We start from the raw sequence: 15869 nt of genomic DNA on the forward strand, positions 1-15869 counted from the left end.
TGAAACGAAAGCGCACAATAACAACAACAAGAGGGTTTTACGAACCATAACAAAATTCCCCAGTCAGCCAAAAGGTAGCACTGATGCTGTGACGTAGTTTAGCAGACCTGCTCTCCTCACCAGATGCTTGAGGAAATCACCGGCCTCCCTTGCTCTTCCACAGGTTTTAATTGTTGGCATGGCAAAGACAAAAAAATCACCGCTTTTAAGTCAAGTTAACATATTGGGGGTCTGTTGTTAACAGGTTTTGAGTGGCTGACCACCAACAAGTGTGTGAGTACGGCTGAGGCAGAGAGGAGTTAAGGGGGAGCTCTTTACTGACTGAGTGTTACTCATTTGAATCTAACTCTCTGTTAACTTGGCAATGTTGGGCCGTTGTGGTGTGTGCGGCTTAAAGGTTCGCTCGTCTCGTTCTACACAGCCCCAGCTGTTAACGGCCACGACGCCTGCTACTGCTGCTGCTGCTGTTAACCAGCCCGAAATACAGCGTCGAGGGTATATAAACATTGGGAGCTTGGACATTGAGCATGCATTGATTCGCTATCACTCGCTCTATTAACTTGCTTCTTTGGTTAGAAGGAAAAAACGTCCAAAACGTTTTATCAGTTTTTAACTAAAAAAATTTAAATAAAAAATTAAAAATTAATTAAAACAAAAAGTAGTTGCTGCTCAACGTTTGTTGTAATTCTTAGCTAAAGTCATTCGTGTGTTTTTTGGAAAACCCAAAGTTAAGTGTTGCAAAAAAACAAGGATTAATCCCCTCGAATATCCTCAGCGTCAGAAGTGTTAATTTTTGTGAAAATCGAATTTTTTTTGATACCTGCCTGCCGCTCAGCTAATTTAGACACAAACGTCCCGCAACGAGATCTACAAATTTGGAGCTAGAAGCCTGCTATAACAAATAGAAGCAAGTCCCAGAATATTTTTTAAAAAATAAGCAGTGAAAGAAAAATTAGTGATTTTTCAAAAAGGCTTATTTTCATTTACAACAACGCCAACAAAAAGTATTAAAAGTGTTTTTTTTTTAAATCTTTGATAAAAGAAAACACTTTGGTAAATTTTTGACAAGACTACTACAACAACAAGGAAAATCTTAAGGTCCTAAAACCGCTACCAATACCAACAACTACATACCTAGAAAATTTAATTTATTTTCCTCTACCACCACCACAACAACAAAAAAAAAAAACTCCTAACAAAATGATGGCCGTAGCTGCTGCCCAAAAGAACCGTGAAATGTTCGCCATTAAAAAATCATACAGTATTGAGGTGAGTTTTGAGTAAAATTTATATAAGTTAAAAAAGAATAAAATTAGGAAAAAGTGAAGAAATTTGAAATTTGAAACTAAATTGAAAAATATTAAAAATAATCCCGAAAATATGATATTGGACTTTTGGAAATTTATAAAAATGTCCTTTTAGTGAAATGTGCAGAATTTCCACATTAAAAAAAAACAAAGAAAATATTTGAAATTGAAAAAATATTTGTTTTTAGTTTAAAAAACATAACCTAAAAATGTCTTAAAAATATTAAAAATCGTGAAAATTTTAAAAATATATTCCTAGTGAAATTTGTAAAATTTCTAATATTTAGAAGATAAATATCGAAAAAGATTTTTTAATATAAAATTAAAATTTTCAATATCTTTTATTTTAAAATAAGGGAAAAATCAAAACTTTTTTTGGGAAAATAAAAAAAACTAAAACTCTTTTTTTAAGAAAAAATCCACTACTCATAATATGTTTAACCCAAAATTACCCTAAATTTTATAAAGAAAATTCCCTATATTTGCCTTTTTTTCAAAAAAAATATACTTTTTTATTTTAGACTTGAAAAAAATAAAATTTCTTCAAAGTTAGAAATCTATACATTTTTAAACAAACTTACAATTTTGACCAAAAAATCTTAAAAAAAACCAAAATTTCCCTCAATTTTTCTAAAAAGTCACTTCAATTTTTTCTTTCAAAAATATCCCATTTTTTAAAATTCCAAAAAAAAATTAAATTTCTTTGAAAGAATTATACCAATTTTATTGTCCCATAGAAATTTAAATTTCTTGTAGTTTAAAAAAAAACATTATTTTTTTTTTAAAAATTCTTCCAAACAAAAATTTCCCTCCATAGGAAATTTTTATTTCCGCTCCAAATTTAAAATTTCTTTCATATTTTCATATATTTTTGCTTAAAATACAAATTTCCACTGAAAACAAAAATTTCACTTAAAATTTCCCAAAAGGGAAATTTTGTAATTTTTCCAAAATTTAATCTTTCGATTTATATGAAGTCTTCACATGAAATATTTTTTATAAAAATTCCTAAAAACAAAAATTTCCCTCGTAGGGAAATTTAAATCTTGGGGGAAAATTGTTAAAATTTCCTTAGTTTTATTTTCAAATTTCTTATAAATTTCATATCAAAGCCTTAGATGGCTTTTAGGGAGTCATAAAACACATTTTTTAAGAAATCTTAATTTTGAGAAGGATTATGTTACCTTTTTTGCCTTCAAATTTCCCTTAAAATTTCCCAAAAGGGAAATTTTCAAATTCTTTCAAAATTTGTTTTCCCTATTCATATAGAGCCTAAAACTGAAATATTTTTTTTAAAATTCCTAAATTTATTTTATTTATATTTAATTTATTTAAAATCTTAGATGTTTTTTAGGAAGTCATAAAAAAAATGTTCCAAAATAACAAAAATTGAAGGGAAATTTTAATTTTAGACGGAAATTTTCTAAATTTTCAATTCTTTGTCTTCAAATTTTCCATCAAAAAAATTAGTTTTTTTTTCCATAATTTAACTTTGCGGTTAATATAGAACCTTAAAATAAAACCATTGTTTTCAAAATTCATAAAAACCAAAAATTTCCCTTGGAGGGAGATTTGTAATTTTTAAGGAAACTTTTCTGACACTTTCACTTGTTTTAGCTTCGGATTTTTATAAAGTCTTGGATGTTTTTTTACAAAATCATAAAATCCATTTTTAGGGCATTTTTATATTTTCAATTTTTTATCTTCAAATTTCCCAAAAGAAAATTGTCCTTTTTTTCCAAAATTAAATTTTTTTTTTTTTTTTTTTTTTTTTGGAAAATTCGTTAAAACAAAAATTTTCCTTGGAGGGATATTTTAAGTTCTGAGGGACATTTTTAACTCTGATTTTTTAAATTTTATTTAATGCTAAAAAATAATACATTTTACTTTTAAATCAAAAATATCCATACCAATTTTTTTTTTTTGAAAGATCCCTTTTAGGAAAATTTTAATATTGAAGTCAATTTTGAAAAAGTATCTTCAAAATTCCCAAAACATTCTTTACCAAATCTCCAAATTTGTCCATTTTTTTGCCAATTTTATTTTTGTAATTTCCTTACATAATTCCCCAAAAAAATCCAGTTTTTTTTTGAACCAAAAAAAATTCACAACATATTTTTTTCACACCAGCAAACATTGACATACTTTTTTGTGCCCCCTCCTTCCTTCTCCTCCCCAAAAAATTATGGTTTATTTTGATATCATAAATATTATTATTTTTTTTTTATTGAAGACAAAAGAAATGCAGATAACATACCATCAGTTTTGGGGAATTTCAACACATTTCCCCAATGTAACCCCCTCACAACAAAAGTCTTTCTTCAATTTTGGAAATGAAATTGAAAACGTTATTTATGGTCTCGGGTGGGTGGGGCCGAGTGGCCATAACAACATCTCCGTTGTTTGGGTCATTATTTATGAGGCAAAAAAAAAGGGAAACAAGTTCGAAGATCGATCAATGGATTGCTTGTTATGGTCAGCGGCAATGATAACAACAAAAACCACAAACAAAATTATTAAGTTGTTAACATTGTTAATGAAATAACCGCTGACCGGCAAACCGCAAGAAATGCCCCATTAAATATTTTTTTGTTTGTTAAAAACAAAAATAGCCCACCCCATTTCATTTCATTGGATGGATGCTGCGCGTGCGTACGTGCCAACTTTGTCACCTAGCATCGCATTGTTCGCCCCCCAAAGCCGAGACCGGCCGACGACCACCAACAAAACAAATAAATGCCATAAATTTGTTAGTTTTTTGTCATTTGGTCATTGATTTTATTACCATTTTTTCCATCTCTTCCTCTTCTTCACCATTTTCTGTTTTATTTCAAAACCCATTTATCTTCGAACTGCAAGAGATATTAATGATTTGTTTGGTTTGTTTTGATTACGCTGCTGCCAAATAAAAAAAATTGATGTTTACAGCTTTATTAACACCTCTTGGAAATTGTGGTTAAATACATATGATGGGCAGCCACATAATGATCATCATGATGATCAAACATCATCATCATGATGATAATGATGTTCATGGTGTCGATCGTTGCACCAAGCCAAGGGCCTGCGTCCATAACTCAATGACATGGCATTTGAAGAATTTCCCTTTATGTTTTGACCAGTCAGTCACTTGCCGGAGATGACAGATAACAACAAAAGTAATAAAAATAAAATTAAATTCCGAAATAACGACCTTTTGGAGATGAGTTGAAAATCTGGCATTGATTTCAGTTTACTTTCACTTTTATTTATTTATTATTTTTTTTTTTTTTTGGGAAAGATGGTAATTTTTCTTTTCGATTTGGGCCTGAAGCAACAACCCATTCATATGGAGGTGTTAATTTGTTATTGAAAAATCAAATTAATATTTTTTTTTTAATAATAATAATTTTTTTTATAAACAAAATTTCGTTACATTGCAACATAAACAAGTGCGAAATAAATAAAATAATTGAAAACAATGTTGATAAATAGATCAATATTTGAACTAAATTTTGCAAAAATAGGGGAATTTCAGTCTCAAAACTAAAATGTAGGCTCAGTGATATATTTTAACTAGATTTTTTTTCATTTTTCATATTTCGAATTTGTCAATTTTTTTTATTTCTTTTTTTAATTTTTGTTTTGTTAATCAAAAGTATTTTTTTCACAATTTTTACTAATTTCCATTTTTTCCTTTATTCCATTTTTAGAATGGTTATCCATCTCGCCGCCGCTCTCTGGTGGATGATGCCCGTTTCGAAAGTCTGGTTGTCAAACAAAACAAACAAATTGTTTTGGAGGAGGCCCGCACCAAGGCTAATGGTAAGTTCAAGAGATATATACCCAGAATAATGAAAAAAAAAAAAAAAAAAAAAAACTGGAAATTGAGGCACCGAAAAGTAATTTTGAAAGAAAAACCTGAGAATTTAAGAGAGTGAGAGGGAGGGAGACCTGAAGAGAAAAAATCATAAAAAAAATAATCTCTCTATTTCTCTCCCTTATTTCTCATACTCCACGTTTTCCTTCAAAAAATTTCCTATAACTTGCTTCCAATAATTTGGGAAAAGATCTTTTGCAAGAAAATCGGAGTATTTTAGAGAAAGAGACCCCGAAGAGAAAATTCGATATTCTCTTCATCTCTCTTCCTAATTTTCCAAAAATATTTTTTTTCTTCATAAGGCTTTGGGACCCAAAAAGACACTGGAAATATAAAGTTATATCCCTAAACTGAATAAAAAATCTAAAAAATTAAGAATTTTAAAAATTTCGAAAAATTGCCGATAAAACAGTTCATGGGATCGCCAAAAAATTAATTTGAACCTTTTCCGAATTATAGTAATTCCTAAATATTCCTAATAATTCCTAAAAATCCACAGTGCAATGACATATTATCAAATTTATGACATTTCAAATTTATGTGTGACTTTTTTAAGTTATGGTCCTTAGGCCATTAAATAACACTAATTAAATATTCCAAAAAATGGAATAAATTCAGGATTTCAAATTTTACCTCCATATTAATGTCAGTCGATAACACAGTGCAATGGAATATTGTTATATTCATGACATTTCAAATTTATGTTTTTTTTAATTACGGTTTTTAGAACATTAAGGAACACTAATTAAATACTCCACGAAAATGGAATAAATTCGGGATTTCAATGTTCACCTCCATATGAAATTAAGTCGATAACACAGTGCAATAAAATATTATCGAATATTTGACTTTTCAAATTTTTGTTTGTTTTTTTTTATCAAATTAAGGCCCTTAGACCACTAATTAAATATTCCAAGAAAAGGGAATAAATTTGGGGATTTTTAATTCATATGAAAACTTTTTATATCCTGCTCTCCAAAAATTAAACACCAGGAATATATGCCTCCATGCCTCTTTTTGGTTCCTTAATTTTTATTTCTCTTAATTTTATATTTTATTTTTAAATTTTATTTTCAATTTTTTATTTTTATTTATTTATTATTTTTTTTTTGTAAAGATGGTTCCCTCGAAGATGCCATCATGCAAGCCAAGGGCGAGCATGTCCCCACCCAAGAACAAATTGAATTGCAAGATGAACAACAGCTAGAAAACTTGGATGTTGTTGATGACATTCACCAAGCCGAATACAATGAAGGTAGAGAGTTATTTTCAATTTTTTATTATTTAATTTTTTATTATTTTTTGAAATTCATTTTTATTTATTATTACTTTTATTTTTTTTTTTCATTTCATATTAATTTTGTTTGACACAAACAGTTACCATTGAAGCCGAATATCCAGTTGAATCTGAACAAACTCAGGAATCTAATGATAATAGTGATGAATCTAGTGATAATAAGAATAATACAGATGGTAAGCATTTATGACAGAGAGTGTAGAAAACAACTAATTTCACAAGCCCCAAATTCATGAAAAAAAATCATTTCAAGGCAATTTTCAAAAATTTTGCAAAATTATCGATAATGCAGTCGAATACCAATTTTCCAAATATTGAAGTCATGGGCAAAAACTGTGTGGCAAAATAATTTAACAATTAAAGCATAAAAATCATTTAAAATCAATTTTCTGAAATTCACGAAAATTGTCGATAGTGCAGTTCCACACCAATTTCTCAAATATTGAGTGTAGGGATACGAAAACAGCTTAGCAACAAGTTTACGAGCCTCAATTCAATAAAAAATAATTTCAAAGCAATTTTCAAAATAATTCCGAAAAATTGTCGATAATACAGTGTCACACCAGTTTTTTGAATATTCAGCACTGTGACCAGAACGCACTGTAGCAAAACATGAGTTTACAAGCTTGAAACAATAACAATCATTTCAAAGTATTTTCGAAAAATTTCAGAAAATTGTCGATAATGCAGTCTTATTTTAATTTTTTAAATATTCAACCCAGGGACAAAAAGACGAAAAATATTGAACATTGTAGCAAAAAATAGCTTCAAACGATTAAAAATCACTTGAAAGCGATTTTAAAAATGTTCGGCAAATTATCGATAATGCAGTTCCATAAACAATTTTTAATACCTTGAATGCACAATAGTTGACAATTTAAAGACAATTTTGCACGTTGTCGTCGGTGCTATATTTTTACATCTTCATTAACTATGATGCCGATAATACCGTCTAAAACAAATTTTAGCTTAAAATGTTTCAAAATGTTATAAAAATTCGGAAAATGTGCCTCTTATATTTGCCTCATTATCTAAAAATAGCTGTTCTAAGCAGTTTTAAAAAATATGTCGATAAAACGGTTTACTGTAACTTTTGATCCAATTGCAATAGCAAAGATTTAATACGAACTTTTAGCTATTGAGAAAACCTTTTACCATTTAAGACATCCAAATATGTGTTTTAGACACTTTCAGATCGCTGTCGGTAAAACGGTGTAATCTATTTTTTGATTATATTGCAATATGAAACATACAATACCAGCTTATGGATGCTATGAAACACTGCTACCACTTCAGTCATCTAAATATGTATTTTAGCCATTTTCAGGCTATTGTCGATAAAGCAGTCGGTCGGTAAAATTTAAACTACCAGATATTTTACAGTTTTTTTTTTTTGCATTTTTAAGCAAAATTTGTTCCCTGGACAATTTTTTTAAATTGGACAATTTTCAATGTCAAAAAACAAAATTTTAATTTGAAAGCCCTATAGAAATTTCATAAAATATTAAAAAAATATTTTTCATTTTAATTTTTATATTATTTGCATTGAAATTTTGAAGAAAAAGAAGGAGAATAATTTATTCTAGGCAATATAGTTATTTTGGCAACGGTACAACTCACAAGAAACGAGTTATAAGTCAATTTAGAACATCGGTCGATAAAACGGTTTCTTCCAACTTTTGATCTATTCGCCATACCAAGGAAAAATTTAGCGTTTTAGAATGTATTTTACCTCTGCAAATATTCCAAATAATGTACAGCTTTAAAACCTCTCAAAAAAAAAAAAAACAAAAAATCTAATCCCAAAAAAAATTTTGAAATATTAAAAAAAAAATTTAAATTATTTTATTTTCCCTTTGAAATTAAAAAAAAAAGGCGTAGGAAAATTTATTCCAGGCAATATAGCTATTTTGGCAACGGTCCACATTACAAAAAACGAGTTATAAGGCATTTTAGAAAATCGGTCGATAAAACGGTTTCACCCACCTTTTGATCTACGTGCCATACCAAGGAAAAATTTAGCGTTTTGAAATGTATTTTACCTCTGCAACAATTCCAAATAATGCGCAGCTTTGCAACCTCTCAAAAAAATCGTAAAACAATTTTATTGACCTTTGTTCCCCAGTTTCAATGCCGCTTAATCGCCTTAAATCCCATGCTATTTAAATTCCCCAAATCAAATTATTTAATAATCCGCTCTCTTGAAAATCTCTTCGCCATAAAAAAACAACTCTCCACTTCGAATGTCAAATAACAATCATAATTTAGTATTATCTTAAGACCTCTTAACAGTTCTTATCCTTGCCATACTTGTAGATGTTAAATTCATTTTTTTCTGGTTTCTGATCCTTTTGTCCTCCTCCAAGTTTAAATCATTGCTATGATTTCAAATGGAAAATTGTTCATTTCCGTTGGCTTTTCCGGCTGTTGCTGCTGCGTAACAATGCCTGCTTTCCATCATAAAGTCATATTTCTGTAGTTGTGTGGGTGGGTGGGTGTGTGTGTGTGTGCGTGCTAATGTCATAAGTCTATAAAGCAAAAAATCTTATAATATTACAATCAAATATAATACCCAGGCATGACACACATACACATACATCCATGGAGAGGAAGAGCATTTAAGTTCCTTGTGTGGGGGGGGGGGGGGGGGGGGCGGAGGAGTGGGGGATGCAGTGCTGGCAACACTTAAGCGTTTTTGTTGCCTTTCACTCTATTAACTCCCAACATTGAAGGGAAAGCCTGTACTTGTCATAATGGCATAGTGGAGGCAGGGAGGTAAGGGGATAACCTGCGCCACCCCTCCATTCCCATTGTCAGGACTTAAAAACGTTACGTTTCATTTCACTTTTGAGTGGGTGCTAAGCGTGAACAATAATCATTTTCTTTGTGCTGCCATTCATCATCACAACTGGCATAAAAGGTTTTTCCTTTTTCCATTCATTTGTGGGGGCGGAGTACGTGTCCTGCATTAGCTGGGAAGTGCATAAAAATTAATTCTTTTTTCCTCTCTTTTTCTTCTTCTCTTTCTCAGATGCTGGTTTAACTGAAGATGAAATTGTTTTGGCCAATGCCGCCAGTGAATCTCCTGAAGCTGAAAATGCCGTACAAAACGCCGCCCTGATTGTACGCCTCAAGGAGGGCATTACCTCTTTGGGTCGTATCCTCAAGGCCGTGGAAAATTATCACGGCACCGTACAACATGTGGAGTCACGTCAATCCCGTTCCGAGGGTGTTGACCACGATGTCTTGATCAAGTTGAGCATGACCCGTGGCAATTTGTTGCAATTGATTCGTTCTCTGCGCCAGACTGGCTCGTTCAGCAGCATCAATTTGATGGCCGAAAACAACATTAGCGTCAAGTCACCCTGGTTCCCCAAACATGCCTCCGAATTGGATAACTGCAATCATTTGATGACCAAATACGAACCCGATTTGGACATGAACCATCCCGGCTTTGCCGATAAAGTCTATCGTCAACGTCGCAAGGAAATTGCCGAAATCGCTTTCGCCTACAAATACGGAGATCCAATTCCCCACATTGAATACACCGAAGTTGAGGTGAAGACCTGGCGTTCGGTGTTCCGCATGGTCAAGGAGTTGACACCCAAACATGCTTGCATTGAGTACCGTAATGCTTTCAAGAAATTGGAGGAAGAGAAAATCTTTGTGGAAGACCGTTTGCCTCAGCTCCAAGAGATGTCGGACTTTTTGCGCAAAAATACCGGATTCACACTGAGACCAGCTGCTGGTTTGCTGACCGCTCGCGATTTCTTGGCTTCGTTGGCCTTCCGTATTTTCCAGTCGACACAGTATGTGCGTCATGTCAACTCACCCTTCCACACACCCGAACCGTAAGTATTTTTCAATAATTTTGTCGGAATTTATTCTCTCTAAAAGAGTAACAAAGTTGGGGGTACATTTTCGAAATTTAGGCCAATTTTTAAAGATTTTTGGCGATGGAGAAGCAACTGCTTCCTCTCGATGCCAAATAAAATCAAGGCCAATTATCTAAAAATATTCAGGGGAGAAGTTTCCCCTCCCTCCTTGCCTTGCCTAACTTAATGAAGGCCAATTATTTAATTTTTTGGAGGGAGAAATGGAGATCCCCTTGAAAATAACTCATACAATTCCTAGGCCAACCAAGCCCAATTATTTTAAATTTCCTCCTTCGATTAAGAACATCAAGTCGAATTTTATAAAAGTTTTCGGGAAAGGTGGCTATTCTCCTCAAAATAGCAAAACCAAGGCTAATTATTTCAAATTTTTTTGGGAGAAGTTTCCCCTTCTCGTTTCCCTTTCCTTGTCTAACAAACTCAAGGCCAATTATTTCAATTTTCAAAAGGCAAGGCGGAGTTGTTTCCTCCACAAAACTATTTCCTTTTATGAAATTTCCTTTCGCCAAAAAAAAACTTTCTTCCTCAAACGGAAATTTTCTTCAAAGGATGCCATAGATAATGGTCTGACTAAACTTTTTGGTTAGGGGAAGCAACATTGCCCACACTCTGTTGGCCAACTTTCAAGGCAAGAACAAAAGGAACCCTGATAATTGGTTAGAGAAATTCGCACCCACCCCCCCATTAAAAGGGGGTTCTCTGAAACATGGTGATGGTGCTATTGATGATGACGATGATGGCACTCTGTGACAACTCCATTAACATGGTAATTGAATTATTTAATGCCACTTGTTTCAATGGATGGGTTTGGCCTCCACTACCCCTTCGGTCTTTTGTTACTTCTCCCAACAATATTCCAACACTTCGTCTAAAGTAATTTTGTTATTATAATTTTGTTGTTGCAAAACTGATTTTGTAATTTTTTCTTCTCTTCCCTCCCCTTTACAGTGATTGCATCCATGAATTGTTGGGTCACATGCCATTGCTGTCCGATCCCAGCTTTGCTCAATTCTCCCAGGAAATTGGTTTAGCTTCATTGGGTGCCTCAGATGATGAAATTGAAAAATTATCTACCGTAAGTATTATGAAATGTTTAATTGCAAAATAAATTATAAAAAAGAAGTAGAAAAAAGGAGCAGGAAAAAATTAGAGCAAATAAGGTTTTAGAGTTTCAAATTAAAAAGGCAAAATTAAAAAAAGAAAAATTATTTCGAAGTCAAAATCATGAGATGAAATTAAATCTGTTTAAATTGATTTTGAAAATGAGGTTTTACAAAAGGTGAAAATTACTCAATTTTTCCAAAAATCGATAATTCAGTTGCCCATATGCAGTTCTCCAAACAAAAATTGAGAAAATCGGCTACACAGTTTACAAAAGTAGATAACTCAGTCTTCATTACGAACATCGGTATAGCAGTTTAAAAAGCTCAAACAAATCGGTAATACATTTTTCATAAGATCAAAAGAAAATCGATAATGCAGTGTAAATAGTTGATGGTCGATATGACAGTCCAAAAGATAATGCCGTTAAAGAATTCCACAAATCAAAAAAAAAAAAAATGTTTAAAAAGACGAAAATCCATACAACAGTTTAAAAAGATAACGCAATTGATCAAACCCTAGCCAACGCTAATTTCCAAATAATGGGTTTCGTACTTCTAATTCCTCAGGAACCACGGTCAGATAGTTTCAAAAAATAGATAAATCAGTTTCCCCATACGAAAATCGATAAGGCCGACTTGAAAAAAAATGCCAAGAACTTTAGCTCAGTTTTAACACATCACACGTAAATTGATATGGCGGCCGATATAACAGTTCAAAAAGATGACACAGTTCCTGAAAACTTTTATTGGCAAACAATTGGTTTCTAAAATAACCTTTTGGTATCCGCAACTACCAGCTTTGAACACTCAATCGAAATTCGATATTTCAGTTTAAATATTAAAATGTCGATATAACAGTTCAACGAGATAATGCAGTTAAAGGCACTCGAAAACAGGAAAATAGTAAATATTTATACCTAATAATGGGTATTCTGAAGTAGTTGTTTGGCAAGAGTATAAGCTTGTAAATCTGGCTACATATTTATTATTTAAATCTGGACATGCAATCGATGGAAAATCAATTACAAACCCATTACCAAATAATGGTTCTTAGCGTCAGTTAATGCTTAAAAAACCAGCTGAAATAGTCCTTGTATTAAAAGGATATTTGATGCCAAGAAGGTACATACAGAACTGTTCAAACTTCATCACATGTCAAAGCTCATTACCACGTAATGAGTTTTAGCACCAAAACTACTTACATATTAACCTAAATATTGTTTTTTTTAAAGGCATTTAATTCAAAGAAATGGCTTACAAGACTCTTCACATTCTATAACACTTCATGTCAAATGCTTTATGCCGAAGAAGTCTCATTACCAAATAATGAGATTAGGCATCAGTAGCCATTTACAAACCAGCCTCTATATTTCTTCTTTAAAAAACACATGCAATACAAAGAAAGTATTTACAAAACTGTTGAAACTATCAGAATTCTTGCCACATTTACTTCCTGATCTAATAAAACATCTCATTACCAAATAATGAGTTTTAGAATCAGTAATGACTTATAAAGTAGCCAGTCCACACTTTTTTTTTAATGGCAATGTAATCGTTAAAAGAAAGTATTTTAAACAACCTCTACATATTTCTTAATTTTTACATTCTCTTATCCGAGCAGGAATACTCATTATTTAAAGTACTTTTTGACATTAGTTACTTGTTACAAACCCACTTACCTATCCCTTACTTTGGACATAGAAACATCCATGGGAGCAAATATTTACAAAGTTGCCTCCAAGTCGAGAGGCGAAGTTAAAAACCACTCATTAACAAATGATGACTTCATCTAATATTTTTCTCATTATTAACTACTTACCAACCACCTTACCTACCCCTTACTTTGGACATAGAAACGTCCAAGGAAGCAAATATTTACAAATTTGCCCTCAAGTGAAGAGTGGAAATTAGCTTTAACTTCAGCCAGTAGCTTTTGACATTAGTAACTGCTTACAAACCAGCTTACCTACCCCTTACTTTGGACATAGAAGCGTCCAAGAAAGGAAAGATTTACAAATTTGCCCCAAAGTCAGGGGGGGAGTTAGAGGAGAACAAAAATTGTTAGAGGAGTACAAAATTGTATGGAGAACAAAATTGTACGCCTCTTTTGTTTACGTCGCATCCTTTTTACTGATTCGACATTTTTTGGTGCAATTTGGACCAATTAAATATTTTACTCTCTGATTGTTTTATTTTCTCCCCTTTCCAAACTTGAATTTTTAGGCCATGGCCAATGAAATTCCCATTCAACTTTAAGACAAAAAATTAGAAAAAAATTTAAAATTCAATTCAGTGAGATTTCCCTTCTCTTTTGCCTGAACTTGGTTGCATTTGCAAATTACCTAGCAAAAATGAGATTTCAATGGAGGCGATTTCAATTCATTAAAATTCCTTTTTTTTACATTTCAATTCAAACTGAAATTTCCCACCCCACCCATCATTAGTGGCTTGCCAACAAATTTAGGAAATCGTGTTTGGTTTTTTGAATAGTTTTCAAAATTAATTGGCCACTTCTTTTCAGGGCTATTGAATTTTATGCAAAACCAAAGAATTGTTCTGCAATGTTTGGGCCTTGTCTTGGTGCGATTTTTTTTTTTTTTTTTTTGAAAATTTTTAAATTGTCTTAAACATTATATTCGTTCACATTACATTGGAGTGACCTTTAGAATGTGGCTGCCACAGTTTCTTTTTTTTTTTTTTTTTTTTTTTTTTTTTTTTTTTGCATTTTCAAACAAGTTTCACGGCATTGATTTGGGGTGTGCTGGTTGAATGCATGATTATTTTTGTTTTCAAAAGCTGCTGCTGGCATTCAGTGGTGGCTGGTTTTGTTTTCAAAGTTCTAAGCCAAGTTTAAGTGCAAGCCACTTGAAATTGAGGCTGTTGTTGCTATTGCACAATTTTTCAAAAACAAAAGTCAAGTTCTCTGTTAAAACGCCGCAGCTTAGAGTCATTAAGTCAAGCTAAACTAAATTGCTCGTTTTAATCTTGTTCGAAAAATAAAAGTAGCAATTCAAGGTCTTTTTCGGATTTAAGCAATTCTAATTTTTCAATCGATTTTTTTTTAATTCCAGGTCTACTGGTTCACCGTCGAATTCGGTCTCTGCAAGGAACATGGCGAAGTCAAGGCCTACGGTGCCGGTCTCTTGTCGGCCTATGGTGAGCTCTTGCACGCCATCTCCGACAAGTGTGAACATCGTCCCTTCGAACCCGCCTCCACCGCCGTCCAACCCTACCAGGATCAGGAATACCAACCCATCTACTATGTGGCCGAAAGTTTCGATGATGCCAAGGACAAGTTCCGTCGCTGGGTCTCCACAATGTCGCGTCCCTTCGAAGTGCGTTTCAATCCCCACACCGAACGTGTGGAGATCTTGGACAGTGTGGACAAGTTGGACACCCTGTTGCATCAGATGAACACAGAAATCTTACATTTGACCAATGCCATCAACAAATTGCGTCGTCCCTTCTAAATCCAGCCAAAAAAACATGGAAGGAGAGAGATATATACAGAACTTAAATCAACCAACCAACCAACAACAATCATTCTCACTAAAGTTGAAAGGCGTAGCTCTGGGCCTTCCCAGGATAGTATTTTCCTTGGAGGCAACTCAATCAGGTTCTTTCTTCCTTTTTCCCGTTTTGTTTTTTTTTTTTTTGTTAGCAAAAGCTTTAAATGCAGGCTTGTGAATAATTCAAAATATTCCTAGTCTTAGTTGTGGTAAAGAGATGAAGAAGAAGAAGAAGAAAACAACAAAAAATTGAGTTACGTTTAATTTATTAGAAAGAAAAAAAAATTGAATTGAAAAACAACAACAACAACCTAAATATCCAATGAAAGTATTCTTTTTTTTGTATTAAATGTACAATCTACTTCAACTACTCCTCACTCACCAACTCATAGCAAATCCTCATCGAATCGCCGAATGCCTAGCCACCCCACCCCACCTCCACCTCCTTAGCACTTTTGTTTTATAAATGAATAGTTTTATTTGTTTTTTTTTCGTTTAGCAAATATTTTTCATTCTTCATCACCCAAAGGCACTCATGCGACGACGACAACAATTATTAATTTAAATCCTTTTTTATTTTCTCAAATAATTTAATTTATTATTTTGTTCGCCCATCAAACAACTATTATTGGACCAAAAAACCTATAGTTTTTAAGCCAATCCATTCCGTACCCCCGCCTTCCCCTATTATTTCATATTTTTTTATTTTGTATTTTCATGTTATTTCCTCAAAAAAACAACAAAAAATGTTTTGTTAATTATTGTATTATTTTTTTATTTTGTATTTTTTTTTTGGTACACATTTCCTTTATTTTCTCCGCCATTGTGGTAAAATTAATTTTTTCCCCCGGCAGAGAAAAACAAAAGAATTTATTAATTTTTTACCAACTCTTTTTGTATG

The 15869-nt window shown here is 32.4% G+C and overlaps 1 protein-coding gene across 1 annotated transcript; it reads left to right on the top strand.

The window, feature by feature from the left end:
• Positions 1 to 526: 526 nt before the first annotated feature.
• On the top strand, positions 527 to 15410 carry LOC101896218 (tyrosine 3-monooxygenase). Its single transcript, XM_005180745.4, has 7 exons — positions 527 to 1269; positions 5000 to 5111; positions 6284 to 6421; positions 6544 to 6639; positions 9495 to 10314; positions 11305 to 11431; positions 14531 to 15410. The coding sequence occupies exons 1-7, from the start codon at positions 1201 to 1203 to the stop codon at positions 14927 to 14929; spliced, it is 1761 nt and encodes a 586-aa protein (XP_005180802.1). The 5' UTR covers positions 527 to 1200; the 3' UTR covers positions 14930 to 15410.
• Positions 15411 to 15869: the final 459 nt, after the last annotated feature.

This window comes from Musca domestica, unplaced genomic scaffold (genome assembly GCF_030504385.1).
Source record: "Musca domestica strain aabys unplaced genomic scaffold, Musca_domestica.polishedcontigs.V.1.1 38, whole genome shotgun sequence".
Classification (NCBI taxonomy): Eukaryota; Metazoa; Arthropoda; class Insecta; order Diptera; family Muscidae; genus Musca; species Musca domestica.

What these genes read in the sequence shown, in the direction of transcription:
- LOC101896218 (XM_005180745.4), top strand. Translation starts at nt 1,201, where the DNA reads ATGATGGCCGTAGCTGCTGCCCAAAAGAACCGTGAAATGTTCGCCATT. An exon ending in TAATAAGAATAATACAGATG is followed by an intron (nt 6,640 to 9,494) that starts GTAAGCATTTAT and finishes TCTCTTTCTCAG; the next exon opens with ATGCTGGTTTAACTGAAGAT. An exon ending in CCCTTCCACACACCCGAACC is followed by an intron (nt 10,315 to 11,304) that starts GTAAGTATTTTT and finishes TCCCCTTTACAG; the next exon opens with TGATTGCATCCATGAATTGT.